General features: G+C 37.8%; 3 protein-coding genes across 12 annotated transcripts; 1 reads left to right on the top strand and 2 right to left on the bottom strand.

Moving 5' to 3' along the window:
• The first annotated feature begins 167 nt into the window (after window positions 1–167).
• Window positions 168–2,550, top strand: Rpiiic53 (RNA polymerase III subunit C53). 2 transcript variants are annotated; one of them, XM_077418426.1, is made up of 7 exons: window positions 168–402; window positions 560–988; window positions 1,047–1,164; window positions 1,464–1,782; window positions 1,900–2,018; window positions 2,072–2,302; window positions 2,384–2,550. In XM_077418426.1, the coding sequence occupies exons 2-7, from the start codon at window positions 720–722 to the stop codon at window positions 2,501–2,503; spliced, it is 1,176 nt and encodes a 391-aa protein (XP_077274552.1). In that variant the 5' UTR covers window positions 168–402; window positions 560–719; the 3' UTR covers window positions 2,504–2,550. The 2 variants fall into 2 exon arrangements, with proteins under 2 accessions (XP_077274552.1, XP_077274551.1); XM_077418425.1 differs by having other exon boundaries at window positions 171–402; window positions 1,464–1,788.
• A 38-nt stretch (window positions 2,551–2,588) lies between these two features.
• Srrm1 (Serine-arginine repetitive matrix 1) lies at window positions 2,589–11,474 on the bottom strand. 8 transcript variants are annotated; one of them, XM_077418387.1, is made up of 16 exons: window positions 11,324–11,474; window positions 11,115–11,209; window positions 10,612–10,701; window positions 10,123–10,245; window positions 8,213–8,383; window positions 7,558–7,721; window positions 7,287–7,478; window positions 6,379–7,197; window positions 5,966–6,103; window positions 5,392–5,910; window positions 5,017–5,239; window positions 4,769–4,854; window positions 4,456–4,694; window positions 4,199–4,360; window positions 3,617–4,107; window positions 2,589–3,536 (listed from the first exon to the last, which is right to left on the bottom strand). In XM_077418387.1, the coding sequence occupies exons 2-16, from the start codon at window positions 11,124–11,126 to the stop codon at window positions 3,324–3,326; spliced, it is 3,642 nt and encodes a 1,213-aa protein (XP_077274513.1). In that variant the 5' UTR covers window positions 11,127–11,209; window positions 11,324–11,474; the 3' UTR covers window positions 2,589–3,323. The 8 variants fall into 8 exon arrangements, with proteins under 8 accessions (XP_077274513.1, XP_077274516.1, XP_077274517.1 ...); XM_077418390.1 differs by having other exon boundaries at window positions 2,589–2,710; window positions 3,410–3,536; window positions 11,115–11,425; XM_077418391.1 differs by having other exon boundaries at window positions 2,589–2,710; window positions 3,420–3,536; window positions 11,115–11,424.
• Window positions 11,475–12,173: 699 nt separating this feature from the next.
• On the bottom strand, window positions 12,174–18,412 carry Sap-r (prosaposin). Of its 2 annotated transcripts, none has more exons than XM_077418395.1 (13): window positions 18,079–18,412; window positions 16,927–17,023; window positions 16,109–16,469; window positions 15,189–15,497; window positions 14,934–15,122; window positions 14,745–14,864; window positions 14,386–14,652; window positions 14,159–14,293; window positions 13,928–14,092; window positions 13,630–13,849; window positions 13,201–13,515; window positions 12,969–13,111; window positions 12,174–12,896 (listed from the first exon to the last, which is right to left on the bottom strand). In XM_077418395.1, the coding sequence occupies exons 1-13, from the start codon at window positions 18,116–18,118 to the stop codon at window positions 12,735–12,737; spliced, it is 2,523 nt and encodes an 840-aa protein (XP_077274521.1). In that variant the 5' UTR covers window positions 18,119–18,412; the 3' UTR covers window positions 12,174–12,734. The 2 variants fall into 2 exon arrangements, with proteins under 2 accessions (XP_077274521.1, XP_077274520.1); XM_077418394.1 differs by having other exon boundaries at window positions 16,927–17,026.

The raw sequence follows: 18,412 nt of genomic DNA on the forward strand, positions 1-18,412 counted from the left end.
AGAATCACGTTAATCGGAGACTGTGATACCGGCCCATAGAGAAAGAGAAAAGAAATAAAAGCATATATATATATATATATATATATATATATAGAAGGTACAAAAAGTACAGCTGTAAAGAATTGGATCTTCGATTGACAACAGGTTTGATGTTCTTTTTAGCTGAACTTCTTGCACGATTCATCTTTCCTCTTTTTCTTTTCACATTGGAGAGAAAAAAAGAAAATATGAACCGTGCGAGAAGTTTAGCTAAAAAGAGCAGGTCTAACTAACATGGCAACCGAGAGACAGGCTGGCTAAAACAGTCTAAACACATCGAGCGTGGTGGAGCGTGGTAGGGCACGTGTAAAATACTGTGCGTAAAGAAATTCGCACTGTGCGTAACCTCGATGCAAACTTGAGGTATTAATTGTGCGAGTGTTCAGTCGCAAAGTTCTTCTCTTTTTCTCAAACCTCTCGACGGACGGACAATCGAGACGTTGCGACAAATATCGCTTTAAATTTGGTGGTATTTGAGGTTAATTGCTGACTGATGAGAGAACGCATTGTATTGTTGCAGAACAAAATGCTGATCAATCCTGAAAGAGAGAGATAAATCTATGGACGTGTCAGAACATAGAGAATAAAAGAAAGAGAATTGGGCTGTGTTTGGAAACAGGAGCACGGACGTATCTTACTGCTTTATTGACAAATAGAAGACTGTCTGTGAACGCGTGAACATGGCTTCAAACAGCTCGAACGATGCCCTTCACGCGAACGTGCGAGTGAAGATGGAACCAGGCACGTCCGTATCGTCGGAGCCGTCGACCTCGTCGCTTTTGGAAAGGGTGACGAACATCAAAATGGAGCCAGGCTTACCCACGACCACGCAGAGGCTGACGTCCTACCGGCTGCCGCGGGACCTGACCCTGGGTGGAAACATTAAGACTGAAAAACCGAAGAAGGTGTACACGCCAAATCTCAACGTTCAAAGGAATAAGAAAAAGGAGTAAGCTATTTAATTAATTTGCGACACGGTCTAAATGCTAAAGGTAATTCGATTTCAGCGATCCAACGATCTCGGTCAAAACTGAGCAGGCGAGATCGAGAAACAGCGATCGCGGAAGGGAACGAGGGAGAGGTGACAGAGGACGTGGAAGAGGAGACAAAGGAAATATAATACAGGTAATGCTACTATTTTGAATATCTTTTAGCCTAACGTGCCTCTAATGTGCTATTATTAATTTAATATTACTTTTAGTTCATTATTTATTTCCAAAATGATTTACCACCTCATTCCTTTTCTCGCAATATTTAAACTCTCCAATTAACCTCTTATAAATCGAGATATATACACAGGTAGATCGTTGATCTAATATCACGCGTGAATTTAAAATTGTTTTTCTTCAGGTGTATTCAATATCTTATATAATCATAAATACCAATTTTATAATATAAATCATAGGATTATTCTCTACTTCTAGTCTGTTGGTGTATGGTCGGAAGGAATATATACGGCACCTACCGCACCTAGAAAATTTGATGGTCCTAGAACTTCCAGTAGCACAGGAAGCGCTACGAGACGTCTGGAGAAACCAAAATTAAGTAAAAGTAAGATTATCGATAAAATAGAAGAAGAGAAGAAATTACAGAGTCTGTCAGGAGATGATTTTATCGAGGATGACCCTTATACCGATGACGATGAAAAGATGTGTCCTCTTACACTGCCACGAGTTAAAAAGGATATATATGATGGGATTGATAATAACAAGACCGATAACAAACCGGTCATCTCAGAAAATGGTGAAGGTAATATATATATATATATATATATATATATATATATATATATATATATATAAGATATCCTCTTTAGTAATCTTATCGAACTCATACATATATAATTTTTTTCTTCCATAGTCGTAAATACAGAAAAAAGTAAGGAAAGCGAGCCAGACAAAAAGGAAGAACTCACAATTTCTAAAAAAATAATTTCTCAAATAATCGAAAACAAGGCCAATTCCTATACATTAATACAGGTAAGAATATCATATGAATCCATTATAACTGTTATTTAATAATTGATCAACAGTTTCCAGAATCTCTGCCAGGTCTGGAATCTAGTAGAGAAGAAGCGGGATCAAAACCAAATGATACAAGTACTCGTAGTGATAGTAAAGCAAAAACCGAGCGTTGTACCTTAAAAGGTTTAAGAGATGGTCTTTTAGGCAAACTCGAAATTTTAAAATCGGGTAAAACGAGATTGCGTATTGGCGAGATGTGTTTTTTTGTCGATATTGGAGCGCAGCAACGTTTTCAACAGGTATAAAATTGTATTTTTGTAATTTGTAATTCAAGCACAAAAGTATTATCGCAATCCTTCAAGTAATTAATTACTTTTCAGGACCTTTTAGCTGTAAAAATAGACGCTGCATCACAAACCGGTGATCTTATCAATCTTGGTCCAGTGAATAACAAATTAATTTGTTCGCCAGACTTGGAATCCGTGTTAGAAAATTCGTAAGATTCTGTGTAAATATGTATTATTTTAAATATATTTATACAAAAGGATGTTGAGTTGTAGGAAATTTATGAATACATAATGCGGATTATAATTCTCAATGCTTTTATATATTTTTTTAATACTAGCAAGTTACGTCAATTATTAAATAAATTATACGTCTGCAAATTCGGTATGGCGATTCTGATGTCTAGGAGAAATTAGGAGTCACTGTAAAATAGAAACGATTATATCATTCGGGAACACACAGTTTTGGCAAATGGGGGTTTTTGCTAGTTCTTCGATTTATACACACAAGTTGCTGTAACATTGTCATTTAAGTATGCTATTTTATTATTTTCTAAACACTGCAATGAAAACTAAGCTTTATACAAATTAATTCAAAGAAATCGCTGTGCATACGAGTCCTAATTTCACTTCAACTTACTTAGCAACTAAAGTCTGAAAAAAAAAAAGTATAATTTTTTGTCGAGTCTTCAAAACATGTAAAACCTTTACATTATATCAGCACGTACATGCATATTCGTATCAATATGAATAAGTATACTATCTGTACACTGTTTAATGATACGAGAAAAATGAGTCTTCACGTAATTCTAACAAATATTGATGAAGGAGAACATTTATCGTATTTTTTTCAATATGTTTATGCGAAAACTATTTCACAGTATGAATGCCGTTCGATCTTGTTCCGAAGGGATTGAGTGATAAAAAGTAATAATCGAATTATTGATAAGAAACGAAAGTTATTCTATTCATAATACAATTAAAATGTTATCGCTATGCGACAGATACACATTATCAAGGAGATCACACGTTAGTCTCAATCGCTTCGTTCAATACTATGTCCCTTTTTCATGGACTTTAATGCCTTTTCCCGAAGTTTCTTTTCCAGTTCTTCCGTATTACCTTCACTTACATCAGATTCATCTGAATCCGCAACCTTCTTCTTCTTGTGCTTTCTGTGCTTCTTATGCTTCTTGTGCTTCTTGTGTTTCTTCTCCTTCTTTTTCTTCTTCTCTTCGACTTCGCTTTCCTGGAAGGACAAGAAACTCAGTTTATTTAACTCAGAATATTTAAGGAATATAAATTTGTTGTCTGTAATAAAGACGTTACCTCCGATTCGCTGGTGCTGGTTTTTGCCTTTTTCTTACGCTTCTTTTTCACCTTTTCGTCGTCCGAACTGTCGTCAACTTTCTTTTTCTTCTTCGAATCTTTATCTCCAAGTTCATCATCTTCTGAGCTGGAATCTCGTTTAGATTTCTTTGATTTTGATTTAGTTTCGTCTTCACTTGTCGAATCTTTTCTGGACTTTCGTGACTTAGACTTTTCATCGTCTGATGATGTCTCCCTCCTCTTTTTCACTTTTTTAGGTTCTTCGTCAGAACTAGAGTCTTTCTTTGATTTCCGAGATCTTGATCTATCATCTTCATTTCTACTTCTTTTAGATTTCTGCTCTTCTTCACCTGAAGAAGAGTCCTTTCGTGATCTTTTTGATTTTTTCAATTCTTCCTCTATTTCCTTTCTTGAACGCTTTCGCGAATCATTCTCAGCAACCTCGCGTTTCCTACTATCCTTTCTATCTTTATTACGATCATCCACTGAATCTATAACAAAGTAATAAAAATTATTTATATATAAATTGTATTACGTATTTCATCAAAACATATGCCAATTATTTATTTAGGAAGAATTTACCGGTTCGGCTAGTATCTCTAGCTTTTTTGTTTTTATCTGAATGCTTTCTGTCATCCTCAGAGTCTGAGCTCGATCCAGCTTTGCTCTTATCAGATTTATCTTCATCCGTCGAAGCTTTCTTTGACTTCTTCGATTTTTCTATCTTTTTCACTTTTCTCTTGCCTGTAAAATAAACATAAAAAAGGGAATATTATATTATATAAAACATTTATTATACGTTGTTAATTATTAGCTAATTATTAAAATGTATATTTTACCTTCACCATCGCTATCTTCACTATCTGTAGAACCATCACGTTTTTCTCTTTTTGTCTTTTTAGCCATTTCTACAGGTTTCTTGGATGGAGGTTCCAACGGCTTTTGAGTGGACTTTTTGTCTTCTGTTACTAATTTCGTTGTTTTCAAAGACTTTTCATCTTTCTTTAGAGGGAAAGCGTCTGCAGCAGTAAAATTCATATCTACAACCTTCATTGGTGATTCGTCCTTAGTGTCTTCTCTGAAAGTAAAATATACACAATCGTAGTAACGAGAATATAATACTATTCACTACACAAATGTCTTACAACATACTTAATCGTCAGTTTAATTTTGGCTATTGCCACAATGTCTTCGGTCTTCTTGAACGGCGAGGGTGTACGCGACAAACTCTTCGAGAACTTGAAAGTAAAAAAAAAGGAACTTTTATAAAAGGATTTATAACAAAATGTGCACCTTAAATTAATATAACAAAGTATTTATATTATAGATGTTATAATTATATTATAAAATTAAATATCTCTATTAATTTTTTTTTTTACTTGATAATCAAAACAACTTACTCTATGTCTGGTAACAGGTAGTGAAGTAGCTTGAAGTTTCTTGGGAGAAACACTGGGCTCGGGCTTTTTCGCAGCAACAGGTTCTATCTTCTTAATTTCTTTCTCCGGTCGCTTAGCAGGTTCTTCTTTCACCGTTTTCTCTTTCTCTTTCTTCTTGGCATCATCTGTATGTTCACGTTCTCTTTCTCGCTTCTCCTGCGGCGTTTTGCGCTCGATTGATTTTCTGTAGACACCAAAGTGCAAACACATTTTCTGTAAAACATTATTTAACAAACACGCACACACAAATACATCACGACCGAGTATCCATCGATTATTATCCACCGATCGTAGACTCCGTGAAAGTATCATGTTCAAAGTAAAAATCTCACTCACCTAAGTGATTCGTCCTCATTGCTAGAGGAACTACTCTCGCTACTTTCCGAGCTACTCGACTTAGACCGGCCATTTCGTAATTCTTTTCGCGATCCTGTATCAGGCGGTCTTTTAGTTTTCTCATCCACTTTCCTGTCCTTTGCCTTATCCTTGGTACCCTTTGCACGGTCGGGAGACCGCTTCCCGTCTCTCGAACGATCCACCGATGATCTCTGATCCTTGGATCTCGATCTACGATCCTTAGATCTAGATCGACGATCCTTATCCCGTCGTTCTCTGGAGCGATCCCGCTTACTCGATCTGTCGCGTGAGGAAGATCTATCGTACCTGCTCGATCGATCCCGTCCGTCCGGCGAACGACGTCGGCTCCCACGTCGATCGGGCGAACGGCGCCTGTCACGTCTCTCCGATGACCGCCTTCGACGATCCAGCGATCTCCTGCGACGTCTGTCCTCGGGGCTCGGTGACCTACGACGATATCTCGCCGGACTTCTGCGTGGCGGACTGCTAGAACAATTTCTTATGCACAAAATGCAAAAATCAAGTTATTTAGTATACAAAAAAAAACACCAACCTGCGCCTATTAGGCGGTCTGCGCACCGAAGGTGGTCGCATGCTGCGGCTGCCGCTGTATCGGTCCAATCTCTCCCTTTCCCTCTCCCTTTCGCGTTCTCGCTCCCGCCTCCTATCGCGATCCCGGTCCAATGATCTCCTAAAAAGACAAAAAAACATCGAAAATTCATACAAACTGTCGTCATTAAGCTTAAGTTTTGTGGTGCAGAAAGATTAGATAGGTATATGGTGAACATTATCGCATTGTAAAATTTACTGTGCTTAATTTGGTGCAAGATATAACCGTGTCTCTTGATAATACAAGGAAAATTGTGTGTAATAGTTATATAAACAAAATATTATATATAATTATATATCTTTTAAACAGCATTTTACATTTAAAGATTAAATCTGTTATCAAAAGTTTAATCTTACCTTCGGTTTCTATCTCGTGATCTTTCACGTGATCTATCTCGCGATCTATCTTGCGATCGGTCTCGTGATCTATCTCGTGATCTGTTTCTGTCTCTGTCTTTAGATCGACCCCTATCCTTACGCGGCGAAGGACTTCTTCGCTTAGGAGCGGATTTTCTCTCCCGACTAGAGTCGCTATCACTGCCACTATCATCTTTGTTGGTTTTCCTGTAGGATCTTTTAGCTTGCACGCCATCCTTCTTCTTTCGTATCTCGAAGTCGTTCTTATCCTTCGCATCTTTCCCCTCCTCGGATTCAGAGCTGCTGCTAGTACTACCGTCGCGTTTTCTAATGGACTCTCCAGTGTCCTTCTGCTTCTCCGGAGACTTCGAGCGGGACTTGGAGGATCTCGAGTCGCTCGAGTCGGACCTCGATTTTCTCGACTTGCTTCTGTCCTCGCTCTTAGATCGAGACTTCTTGGATCGCGATCGTGATCGTGATCTCGGCGATTTGGATTTGCTCCGCTTGGACTTGGTACGGTCCTGCGAGCGCGACTTTGATCTCCGGGATTTAGATCGAGATCTCCTAGATCTCGACTTGGAACGAGATCGTCTCGACTTCGAAACAGGCGATCGTGATCGACGTGTCTTCAAATCCCGACTAGGTGACTCCGATTTAGATTTCTTCGAACGACTCGGTTCGAACAACGGCGATCCAGATCGCGATTTCCTTGCTGATTTTTCCAACGATTCTGGTGACGGTGTGCGATTGTTTTTCTTCTTTCCATCAGCAATGCTCATCAACTTGGCTTGCAATCTTGATATTGCTACTGCGGCTTCCCTGCAAATACATAAAATTTAAATTGTATTTATAATATAAAATGTATTTTCATTTTTCAGTAATGTATAAATATGATTGAGTTTACTTACGGCTTGGTTTTAACTGGCATCAGAGGTATAGCATTGTCCGGTTGCGGCGAATCTTCTCGTTCGACCTTAACCTCAAGCATATCTTTTCCGTTATCTTTCGAATTTTTACTCGGCGACCTCGAAACAGATCTTCTCTTACGACTCGATCGATCGCGATCTCTGTGTCGATCCCGCGATCTACTCCTTTTGCTCCTATATAAAATAACGTAAGATAAGTGATATGACATATAACCATGTTTCTTAAAAGCTATATTTTGTTTGATAATAATACCTGTCTCTATCACGATCCCTACTTCGATCCCTTCTACGCTCCTTCGATGAGCCTCTATCTTTCTCTTCCTTCTTCACTTTACTATCAGCGTCATCCTTTTCCTTTTCACGCTCCTTTTCTTTCTCTTTCTCCGCCAACGATGCTTGAAGCTTCTCTTGCTCTTCCTAATTTGATATATTATGACATAACATAAAGAAATGTTACTTACAAAATATCGCTTCCTTACAACTAAATATAATAACCAAGTTCAAATTGATCTCATCCATTTGGATATATTCAATTGTGTGTGAACATGATTTCACTGATTGTCAAAATATAGTGATTCAATTGTTCATTCATTTCTAAGAAACTTCATGCAATACTTTTGCGAGGATGTGATGAGCCAATCTATTTTTGTAAAGCTGCATGTATGCACTTTGCACACATACAAATGTTAAATATAACTATCGGATACTGAAGATTATTATGATTATTATCTGAAATAAGTGCAATAAAATTTACCACATAAATGTTCCATTTATTAATATATCGATATTTGATAAATGAAAATTACACGCAATAATATCAGATAGCCATATTTAACAATAGTTATGCTGCATGTGCTTATGAGCCTTGATATTCGATTATTACATAGGAGATGAAAACTGATAATTACCAATTTTTTTTTAATTTGATCTTTTTTTTGTTGCAAGAATGCCGCGGGAATGCCCGTAACACTTTCTTGAGCAGAGACCAGAAGGTCCCATAATTCACACATGAAAGAACGGGCATTCCTACCGTTGAGGAAGCCTGTCAGGTTGATCTGCATTTTTCGGGGGTCAGGAAACTGTAAAATATACAACGTACAAATTTAATTCTTTGTACATAAGAGTAACGAAAAAAGTCTTTGTGCAAACAGATTTTAACGATGAAATAAAAGTAAATTGTGTTAAATTTTTACTAAAATTTTGACAGATAATCTATATTCCTATTCTGTTATGAACTGCTTTTCCCCCTCGAAAAAGCAGATATTTAACTATTCTATATCTAAGCGTGCCTTACCACCAATGCCGCCGACCGCACTCTTTCGTACCTGCATTAAAATAGTTACATGCTGAGGAGAAAAAAGAATTATGTTAAATGCAAGTAGCAGAAAATAGACCGATACCTCGTCACCCTTCATTGATTTTATTAACATTTACACCGCTAAGGTGCGTGAGCTGAAACGAGAGAGAAGCATGTACATATCGGATATCTGGCGAAAATGTCCGCCTGAAAATCGGAGAGATAATGTGGTATAAAAGGATCAACCTTTTCACCAACCTGTGACAGTGGCAAAGAGTCAAACCATGTGTAGGGATACCTCCGGGCGCCGTTTTCGCCTCAATCATGCCGACGCGTGACCGACAGTACGTCCGGAAGAATATCGAAGTCCTTCGCGAACTGAGTTTTGGTGGTAAGTAAGCGTCAGGTTGGCGTTCGACCATGCTATTGGAGCTCGACATTGGTGGTTCCAACGGAGAATCGTAGCTTGCGGCAGACGAAAGTTCCGAGGATCGTATTGGCACGCGGACGCCACCTTGGGTTGAGATGATCGGGAAAAACGATGCCATCGCGAAGTTGAAGCTCCCTGGGTGAGCGAAAGCTGCAAAGCTTTCGAAGTCCCACGGCTCGCGATGACAAACTACCTCGGTTGAGGCAGTTACAAGAACAGAAGTGACGCAGATCCGTCGAAGGAGACTCGTAGACATCGGCAGGCTCCGGAAAAGGACGCGAGACAGGAACGTGACGTGATGAGAGTATCACCTGGAGATGCCGGCGACGTGTCGCGATGTTGACGTCGACGACGTGCAGTAGCCACGAAGATGGCGGCAGTGGCGGCGACAGCGGTGGCAGCGGCGACGACGTAACTGCTGAAGCTGAAGATTTGTCGGCGGTTCTAAGGTGATGTTGAGATACCAACTGCCACAGCTGACTGATTAGGGTTGACGGCTGATAGAAAGGCGGCCAATCGGATGTAGAGAGGAGCACATCCGAATGCCATTTGGACAAAAGGGTTGGGCCCCACCAACGGTCTCTACTTATACTAACGGGGAATTCAAACACATATGATAAAAGACTGATTTTGCACAGTTCAATGTGGCAGGATCAGCTACAGATCAGTTTTTTAACCTTTTTTTTTCTTTTTTTGTTTTGTTGAAGTGGATACGCTTGGAAAGGGATATATAGGCCGATTAAAAAACAAGGGACGATGAAACTTAAATATTGAGTGACGATGAAATTCATAGAAATAAAAAAAGAACAATGCGGCAAGTATGCCAAAATGGCTAAGAGAATATCTGCCTCATTACTTTGTGTTATCCAAACTCGGCACGTCGTGCAAAGTTTGGATATCATACGCTTGCGATTTGTACGAAAACATCGTGCTGAAATAACGCATATTTATCGATTTCCTATAATGATGAGGGGAAAAAGCCAAGTGACTGCATTACTAAATTACTGCTTTTTCATAAGTTGTGGTACTAAAAATGTGTCTCTTATAAAACTGTCTAATTTCACTTGAATTAAGCGCAACACATCTCTTACCTTCTCGTCAAGTTGATTATACACAAACTCTACCACCACGTCGTCTTCCATTCCCAGAATCTGCGTGATCTTCGTCGTTATCCATGGCTTAAGCACATCAAGTTTCACTTTGCTCATATCCACCTATGACAAATGTGTTGAAGATTCATGTTGTATTTAACATAAATTTTATAAACATCATAAATGCAGGAGAATATACAGTAGCAAAACTAAACATTTCAACAATTAAAAATTTATATGTAGAGAAACAGCAAAATTTAATACTCCACTTAACCAAAGGCGATTAAATTTACTTTCGTAAAATTTAATTTAACCTTTGGATACTAAAATAACTTTTTAAATACTAAAATTTTAACTGTCAGAGATAGAAAAAATTTGCAACATTTTCGCTAATGCAGATTGTAGTTGATATATACAGCAAATATATATTAAACATTTAAAATAAATCTATAAAGAACATGATGTAAAAAAGTGAAAATTATTAATTACTTTTTGTGTCAATGAATCTCCAAACTTCATTTGCTTTAGAAGCTTCTTCTCCTTGTCGCTGAACCTGGTGTCCTGCGAAGCAGTTGTCCCCTGAAAAGACAAACAATTGGAAAAGATAAATTTACAAGTTAGATAAAAAATTACTAAAAATGAAAAATTATCTCTAATAAACTCCAAAACATTCACTACTTCAAGTTGAATAAAAAATTGATATCTCTTCAGCAAAAATATGGAGTATGGTCTGGTATGGTCACTTGAATCTAATTTTCCTAATCTTCGAATTAGAAATTTGTCGGTGCAAAGTATTTTTCAAGTTAAACAGAAATATCTTGCTCTACTCCGTTCGCGTCTCTACAAGTTTAAACGGTCAATAAACTCCTTCGGTCAATAAATCATTCTCAACAGCCAAAACGAAAACCGCGAAATGCCCTCGGCATTTTCGTCGAAAGCGAGGTCGAATATCAGGTCAGGAAATAACGCGCCGACGACGCGGGGCCCCTTACTGTGTACATCATCTTGGCAACGTGCAGCAGGAATCCGAAGCTCGGCGAGACGAGGTGCGCTCAAACGGCGAGACGCCAGTCGACAGCTTGGTCCTCTGCGACGACAAACGAGTAGGTTAAATCAGGTCCGTGATCGTGACCGTCGACGGAGCGACGGCGTTCGGGCGCGAGGCGCGAGACGCGCTATACTTCCCCGCGAAACAATTTACCTCGCTAAAAAATCATATACGGAAACTCAGCACGGTCCACTAATATGGCGGTCGTGCCCAGTCGTGGAGTGGAGAGTGGAGTCGTGCATTGTCGTGCAACGATCACGCAACAGGAGCCGAGCCGAGAAGCGGCGCGCGCAGCGGCTGTGATTTACGATTTATACATAGATACAGAAACTCGACACAAAACCGTCTGAATTGGTAGCCGGAAACGGTAGGCGCGAAATGACAAAGAAATTTCTTGAAAGAATGACTACTGCGGCTACTCTTTAGTCCAAAATTGAACAAAAAATTTTTCAAGTAAAATATCCCATAAGCACAAAAAAGAGAGAATATCTTTATTTAAACAATACTGATATTTAATCATACATTTTTAGGAATGCACAATTAGAATTATATTTATTTCTTATGATTGAATCAATGTGTGTGTGTGGAACGATGACGGGACATATTTTACTCGTTTCGATTCACGTCGTTTTGTGGTCGCGCAATTTTTTTCCCACGAGAGCAAGGTGGTTTTAATCGGTGATATACCAATAACTGATATAAAAAATAAGCTGCTCCGAAGATACATTATCTGTTGTTCGATCGATTTACACGAATTTTTTATTGCGAGATGCTCATTATTTATTTAACACTTTCCATCGATTTTTTGTTTTTATCTTTGCGAAACTTGCGCTTACAACATTTACGATCCTATGCGGTTTATTTTACTACTGTTTTGCATATTGAATCACTCAAATGTACCGAAAACGTTAATGATTCAATAGATAAGAGCATTAATGAGTGAAACAACGATACTCTCTAAAACTGGAAATATTCCAGATAAAATAAATATACGCAATTCATATACAGAATCAAATTATACCTTTTTATTCTTTATTTTACCATTATCACAGTTAAAAATAACAGATCATTGCTGTAGGTTGAATGTAATAAAAAAGAAACGCGTAGAGAGACGTAGAGGGAATTCGTATTTTTTAATATATCGGGTTTGATTATATAAAATAACAATTCATTTTATCTTAGCCGGAAGAAATGGATTCTTGCAGCGATACTTATTAAAAATTACAAATTTCGTTACGTCAATGTAACTTTATGGCTAACTAAGCGTGACATTTGGTACAAGTAGTGCGAAACTCGCAGGGCATTCGTCGTGTCTACACAGATCAACATTATCCGAGTGCTCAAATACAGTTAGAGAGATTTAATAAAAAGATCATCGATATATATAATATCATAACGTGAAATAGGCTATTCGCTATGGCTAATATCTCCAGAAATCTGATTACTTCACATTAAGGAGCGTAGCGCATCACTCTTTATCAGCTCACTTTCGCTTCTTAGGTTCGCCTCCAATTTGAAGCTTGTATCACCCGCAACCCGATGAAACTTGTAATCACGAAACTTATTACGAAACAATTGATCGCGATATACGTGGATTCTTAAATGGCATCGCAAAGTAATCACTGGAAGAGCACAGAGCCATTTTGCTGCACATCTTATTGCTATCCACTTGATCTTTCAGCATATTTATTATGCTCGGCCCGTAAATTTCCACCATCTTGTCGCACTGTACAGATTTAAATTTCAGTGTCAAGTCATTAGTTTTTCGTTAAAAAGAAATCGTAAAATAAAATATTACCTTGTCTCGTCTATCTGCTGGTAAATACTTGCACACCTTCTTAACAACTTCCTCGATATCAGCGTCCACCTTTGAATCATTACCTAACAGCTTGTCGATATGCGATATAATTGCTCGACATAAGGCACATTCAGATACGGATTCTATAAAAAAAAAAGTAATTAAATTACATATATAATTTCCACATAATATTAGCAAAAATTGTAATAAATTATTATTTCTAACACTGTACCTTGAATCTGTATCATGCTCACTTTGCAAAGACCTAGCACGGAACAGGCCTCTTTAGGAGTGACATCTTCTGAGAGGATACTTATCAGAGCGTCAGCATACTCGTCGACAAAACTATTACATTCCTTTGCAACTGTTTTTGGTAAATGATTGCATACACCATGCACTGCCTTTTCGATCTTATCCCGTGTCTTTTGATTACCAATCGCTTTATCAATATATTGCATTGCAAATTCGCAAATTATACACACACTATCGTCTAAAAAGTTCGTGGGCTGAAGTATACGTAACGGATACTCAGGTATCTCATTGGTTACTGAAATGTTTAAAAAGAAGTTACTTTTGTTGCAAATATTTTTATTGTAAAATAATTGAGAAATTGCTCTGTTCCTCTCATCTACATATATATATACTTTAAGAAATAACTAACATATCTCTCCATCCTTCGCAGCAATGTTGACAGGTTTTGGACCAACATCTTTGGTTGGATCACACAAATGAAGTAAGGCGCATACTTCCTGAGGAGTCAAGTCTGCAAGTAGCATCTCTACAAGTTCTCTACTATACGACTTGACAAAATCCGTACATTGATCGGTCAAACTTCGTGGCAAATGACTACATAATTTATTCAATTCTGCTACAATGTTAGCCTGTAACATTAACATTGCATGAAATAATAGATCGTATAGTTAAACAGAATCATAGCATGATAAACTGCAAACTAATACCTCAGTTTTGTTGTCTTTGATAACGTTATAAATCTGCGTTACTGCAAGCAAACACAATGGACAACTTGGCTTATCTTGTTCACTTGTAATGGTGAACTGCTTAGGAATTTTTTCCATCATGTTCAATAATTCCTCTGATGGGCAAATACGTAACATGGGACAAACCTTAAATTACACATTAAATTATACTCTTTATTGATCCTAATGTTTCAAATACAAAAATACCATTACCTGCGATGGATCTATTTCCTGGACAAGTATGGCCACGATTGCATCCCCATAAGTATTTATGAATTCTTGACATTCGCCTTCAATGGCAGAAGGTATCTTTTTACACACTTTTCCAAGAAGTCCTTTCACTTTCTCCTTAAATTGTGATATATTTACGAATATGAGTGTGTGTGTTATGTATGGCATAAATTTATATATATGCTTTCATAAAATTTAATATTTATTACCTCTGTTACAGGATTTGTCATAGTGTCTTGAATATAATGCAACAAATATTCGCACAATGTACACGCTTTCGGTCCATTAAGACTTTCGGCTTGCAGTAAAGGAAAAGGCATTAATCTTTCAAGTGGCAACTGCATCTCGTCAGCTTCTGATTTTGGATGTTCTTTGCCAATAGCTACTTCAACCTCATCTTTTCGAGGTTGTTCCTGCTTCATTATACCCAATCCTACTTTTGCTACGTCTACTGGGACCAAAGGCCAAATAGGTCCCTGTTTTAACATAAAATGTAAAATAAATGTAACTAGATTTTTTAATCTGCAAAACATATTTTATTATCTATAATGCAATAGTAGTATCTTACTTGTATCGCTTTGCCAGGACTAGGACAAATTCCAGAAATTTGACAGACGACATTGCTATCCAAACCGTTTGTAAGATATTCATAAATTTGCGAGTAATACTCATCAACTATGGCTTTACACTGGAAAATTTATTTTTATTAGTACTAGATATATGAAATAATATGTGACTACTTATTTAAAATACAAACCTCGTCGGCGAAAGATTTAGTTTGTTTACAAAGGCCCAAGAGAACTTCTTTAAATTCTAACTCCGTTGTGTTTGCAACTAGAAGATCTTTCAAATGACCAACAAGTTGCTCACACAACTTACACGGGAGATCATCTTCGACCTCTACCATGCCTACACTTGACAGTGGTGTTATCTCTACGTGTGGAACCTGTTATCAATAACAATACATTAACGAATAAATTTTAGCCGCAATAAATATTATTAACATACTTACCACGTCCGTACTATTTTCATGCTTATGATATTTGCCGCTGCACTGTCCCGACAAGTGACATATGTTATCAGCATTGAAATTATTCTGTAGATGATTATAAATGGTATCAAAATGAGTCATAATAATGGCCGAACAGGAATCTGAGAAAGAACTAAGTTGACCACAAATATTCAAAAATTGTAGGAGCATCGTGTTCTGCGGTGTTCGATGCAATTTGTTTTCCATATACTTTGCTATTGTGTAGCATTTGGTGCACTCGTCAGGCTCGAGTTCATCATTCTTTAATAAAACTGACTTTGTTTCGGCCTTCTAAAAATATAACACACGTTCTTTATCAACAAGTCATTTTACCAATCATACTGATACATAACTGACATTCTTCATCCACCGTTATTTACAAACATACAGATAAAATTCGATATATTTTTAAACTTTATTGTTGGGATAATTAATTAAATAACGTAATGAATATGTAGGCATGTGTGAAAATGTTATTGAACGCTATTTACGGTAGATTAAGTCCCACTAATCTAATCTAAATTGTTAAAAAAATACTCGAGGGCGATAGATATAACATATATGAATGTCAAGTTATTTGATGACAATTGACATAACTGAATTATATAAAAAAAAAAAAAAAAATAAATAAAATAAGATGCTGAATAACTCAATCTGAAACAGTTTAGAATAATCACTTCTCAATCAAAAGATTTCATTTTCGGACTCGTCACCGTATACAATGCTAAGAATTTTAGATTTTAGTGGAAAAATATTTTACTTTAATAAAAACAAAATCTGTGAAACATAAATTTAACCTCAAGGTAATTGGCGATGAACAAATATTAATTTGTAACTAAACCAGTTTGGAAATTTGATTCATTCAAGGTGATGTGATAAAACAAGACAGAGCTGAATCTTACCTTAATTGGAGTTGGATACTGTGCAAGCAATTTATCAATGTGAGCATTGTTACAGAGTCCTGCGACAGAGCAAACGACAGATGGATTCATTTGAGATGCCAATGTCTCCACAAGCTCGGGGATAAATTGATCCACAATATTGATACATTCATCAATAATTGGTTCAATGCGAATTAGTTTGCAGCTTCCCTCAAAGACATCTTTCAGGTCTTGTTGAGTCTGATTACTTTCCAATTGATCTCGCGCCTGTTTCACCATATCTTTACAAATTCCGCATACACTATCATTATCCTCTGGAACTTCCATCTGCTCCCAGTATTTATGAATACAATTCTTGACAGCATTGCATCCCTTAGCTGTCCTATTATTAGCAATAGTATATATAATCGGTATTATTGAAATATTACATTAACTACATTACATTACTAAAAAAATTTAAATTAAAGTAATGTCTTATCATTATTGTCTACTTAATAAACATATACGTTATAAATATGTAACAAAATGTATTTTAACACTACGCGGACACCGTGTTTTTGGAGCACTTACCTGGATACTCTGGGACTTTTCAAGTCCAAAGAGTTTTTGAAAGCGTTTTTGTGTTACAAAAAATCTATACAAATTCATGTATCATCTTTAAAGATTCAAAAAGTGATTTCTATACTTACATGGGTGGGAATCAAATGAAAAATCGACTGTGCCTTAAGACCACGGTGTCCGCGCAGTGTTAAATATGTTTTATAAATCATCCTCATCTTCTTTTTTTCAATATACGGAAAAAATATTTTAGATTCTAAATACAAATTACTAAAACTTACTTTAGGTTTTCGCACCAGTAACTCGGACCCCACGTACATTCATCTACACCTATAAGACCATCTTTCGGTTCAGCAGTTATGACCACTCCGGCTGCAGCTACTGAAAATTAAAAAATTACATTCACGTAATTTTCAACCCTAACTTTATAAACTGAATATTACAAAGAGTTTAGAGTGAAAAAACAAAGCGCTCGGTATAAGTCTCATTGTCAGAATAATATCTTCAACTTCTCGCAACGGTGAATAATCTTTAATGCAGGAAGTATTTATTGCCTCAATCATAGTTTTCGATGTCTGCTCGAGTTAGTATATTTATGGAAATGCATGAGCGACTCAACAATATAGATTTTTGAAACAATCTCATCTTACAAGAAAGCACTCATAAATCATTCGATGATAAGCGTTATCGGCATTATTATGAGCAATTATTATTGTTATTATCGCAATTCGCAATGCAACATTCCACAAAAGAATCGTACATTCTACCTATATTAACAAATTACAAGCTCAAATTAACTGAGTCATCCATGTTCATCCTAGAGTAACTGAAGTTCCTTTGCAATGAGTAATAGAAACGTGATTTAGCCGGCAATGAGAGAGAGAAAGAGAGAGAGAGAGAGAGAGAGAGAGAGAGAGAGAGAGAGAGAGAGAGAGAGAGAGAGAGAGAGAGAGAGAGAGAGAGAGAGAGAGAGAGAGAGAAAGAGCGCAATAACAAAAGAGCGAGAGAAATGTCCGCGGGGAGAGGGAGGCCGAGAAAACGCCGAGCGGCCAAGAGTACTTTATCTGCTCCATCACGGACGGAAGAGAAAAAAAAAACAGAATCGATTAAATCCAACGCCGTCATATGCATTGCACTGGAGTATACCGGACACTAAAAATCGCTCGCAAGAACTAAAGGTCGCACGCAGATAAAGCCAACCGTCACAATGTTTACGAGGCCGAGGTACAAATATAGATTGCGTGCGCGTAAGCACGCGATGCCAAACAAAAAACAACGTTCCAGAAGGAAGTGCGCATCGGAGCGGGATTGTCGCGACGACAAAGGGAAAACGGGGGATGACGCAAGATATACACGTTGAGGAAATCGCCGGGATAAGGAGGAAAAAAGGCACGGGCACATAGGAAACGGCGGGCGGCGACGTCTCGACTCACCAGCCAGAATCGCGCCGAGCGCGATCAGGATCTCCTTCATGCTTCCACGTCGCCTCGTCACTCCGTCCAAAAGCGTTTTCGAAATATGTGCGCAGTTGGATTATCGCGTGGCTGGCCGTGCGAACATCAAGCAGCGTGAATCACCGAACAACGGCACTTTCCCGGAACGATCGACACCGACGGCTGGCAGGCTGGACGCTGGACGGCGAATCGCTGGCAACGGCTGCAACTTCTTCAGCCACTTCAGCAGGAACAGCTCTTTCCGCTTTCCGTCTCGCAATTCGTGGCTTCGGCTTCGGCAATACTCGGTGACGTCCGCCGCACCGCGCAGTTC

Source organism: Temnothorax americanus, unplaced genomic scaffold, assembly GCF_048541705.1.
Source record: "Temnothorax americanus isolate GAGA-0224 unplaced genomic scaffold, ASM4854170v1 Scaffold5, whole genome shotgun sequence".
Lineage (NCBI taxonomy): Eukaryota > Metazoa > Arthropoda > Insecta > Hymenoptera > Formicidae > Temnothorax > Temnothorax americanus.

Coding starts and splice junctions, on each gene's coding strand:
- Sap-r (XM_077418394.1), bottom strand. CDS start 18,118: ATGAAGGAGATCCTGATCGCGCTCGGCGCGATTCTGGCTG. Junction 13,112..13,200: donor GAGCATGATACAGATTCAAG/GTACAGTGTTAG, acceptor TTTTTTTTATAG/AATCCGTATCTGAATGTGCC. Junction 12,897..12,968: donor CAGCAGATAGACGAGACAAG/GTAATATTTTAT, acceptor AAATCTGTACAG/TGCGACAAGATGGTGGAAAT.
- Rpiiic53 (XM_077418425.1), top strand. CDS start 720: ATGGCTTCAAACAGCTCGAACGATGCCCTTCACGCGAACGTGCGAGTG. Junction 989..1,046: donor CAAAGGAATAAGAAAAAGGA/GTAAGCTATTTA, acceptor ATTCGATTTCAG/CGATCCAACGATCTCGGTCA. Junction 2,019..2,071: donor ATTCCTATACATTAATACAG/GTAAGAATATCA, acceptor ATTGATCAACAG/TTTCCAGAATCTCTGCCAGG.
- Srrm1 (XM_077418387.1), bottom strand. Junction 7,479..7,557: donor AGGGATCGTGATAGAGACAG/GTATTATTATCA, acceptor TATTTTATATAG/GAGCAAAAGGAGTAGATCGC. Junction 6,104..6,378: donor TCACGAGATAGAAACCGAAG/GTAAGATTAAAC, acceptor TTGTCTTTTTAG/GAGATCATTGGACCGGGATC.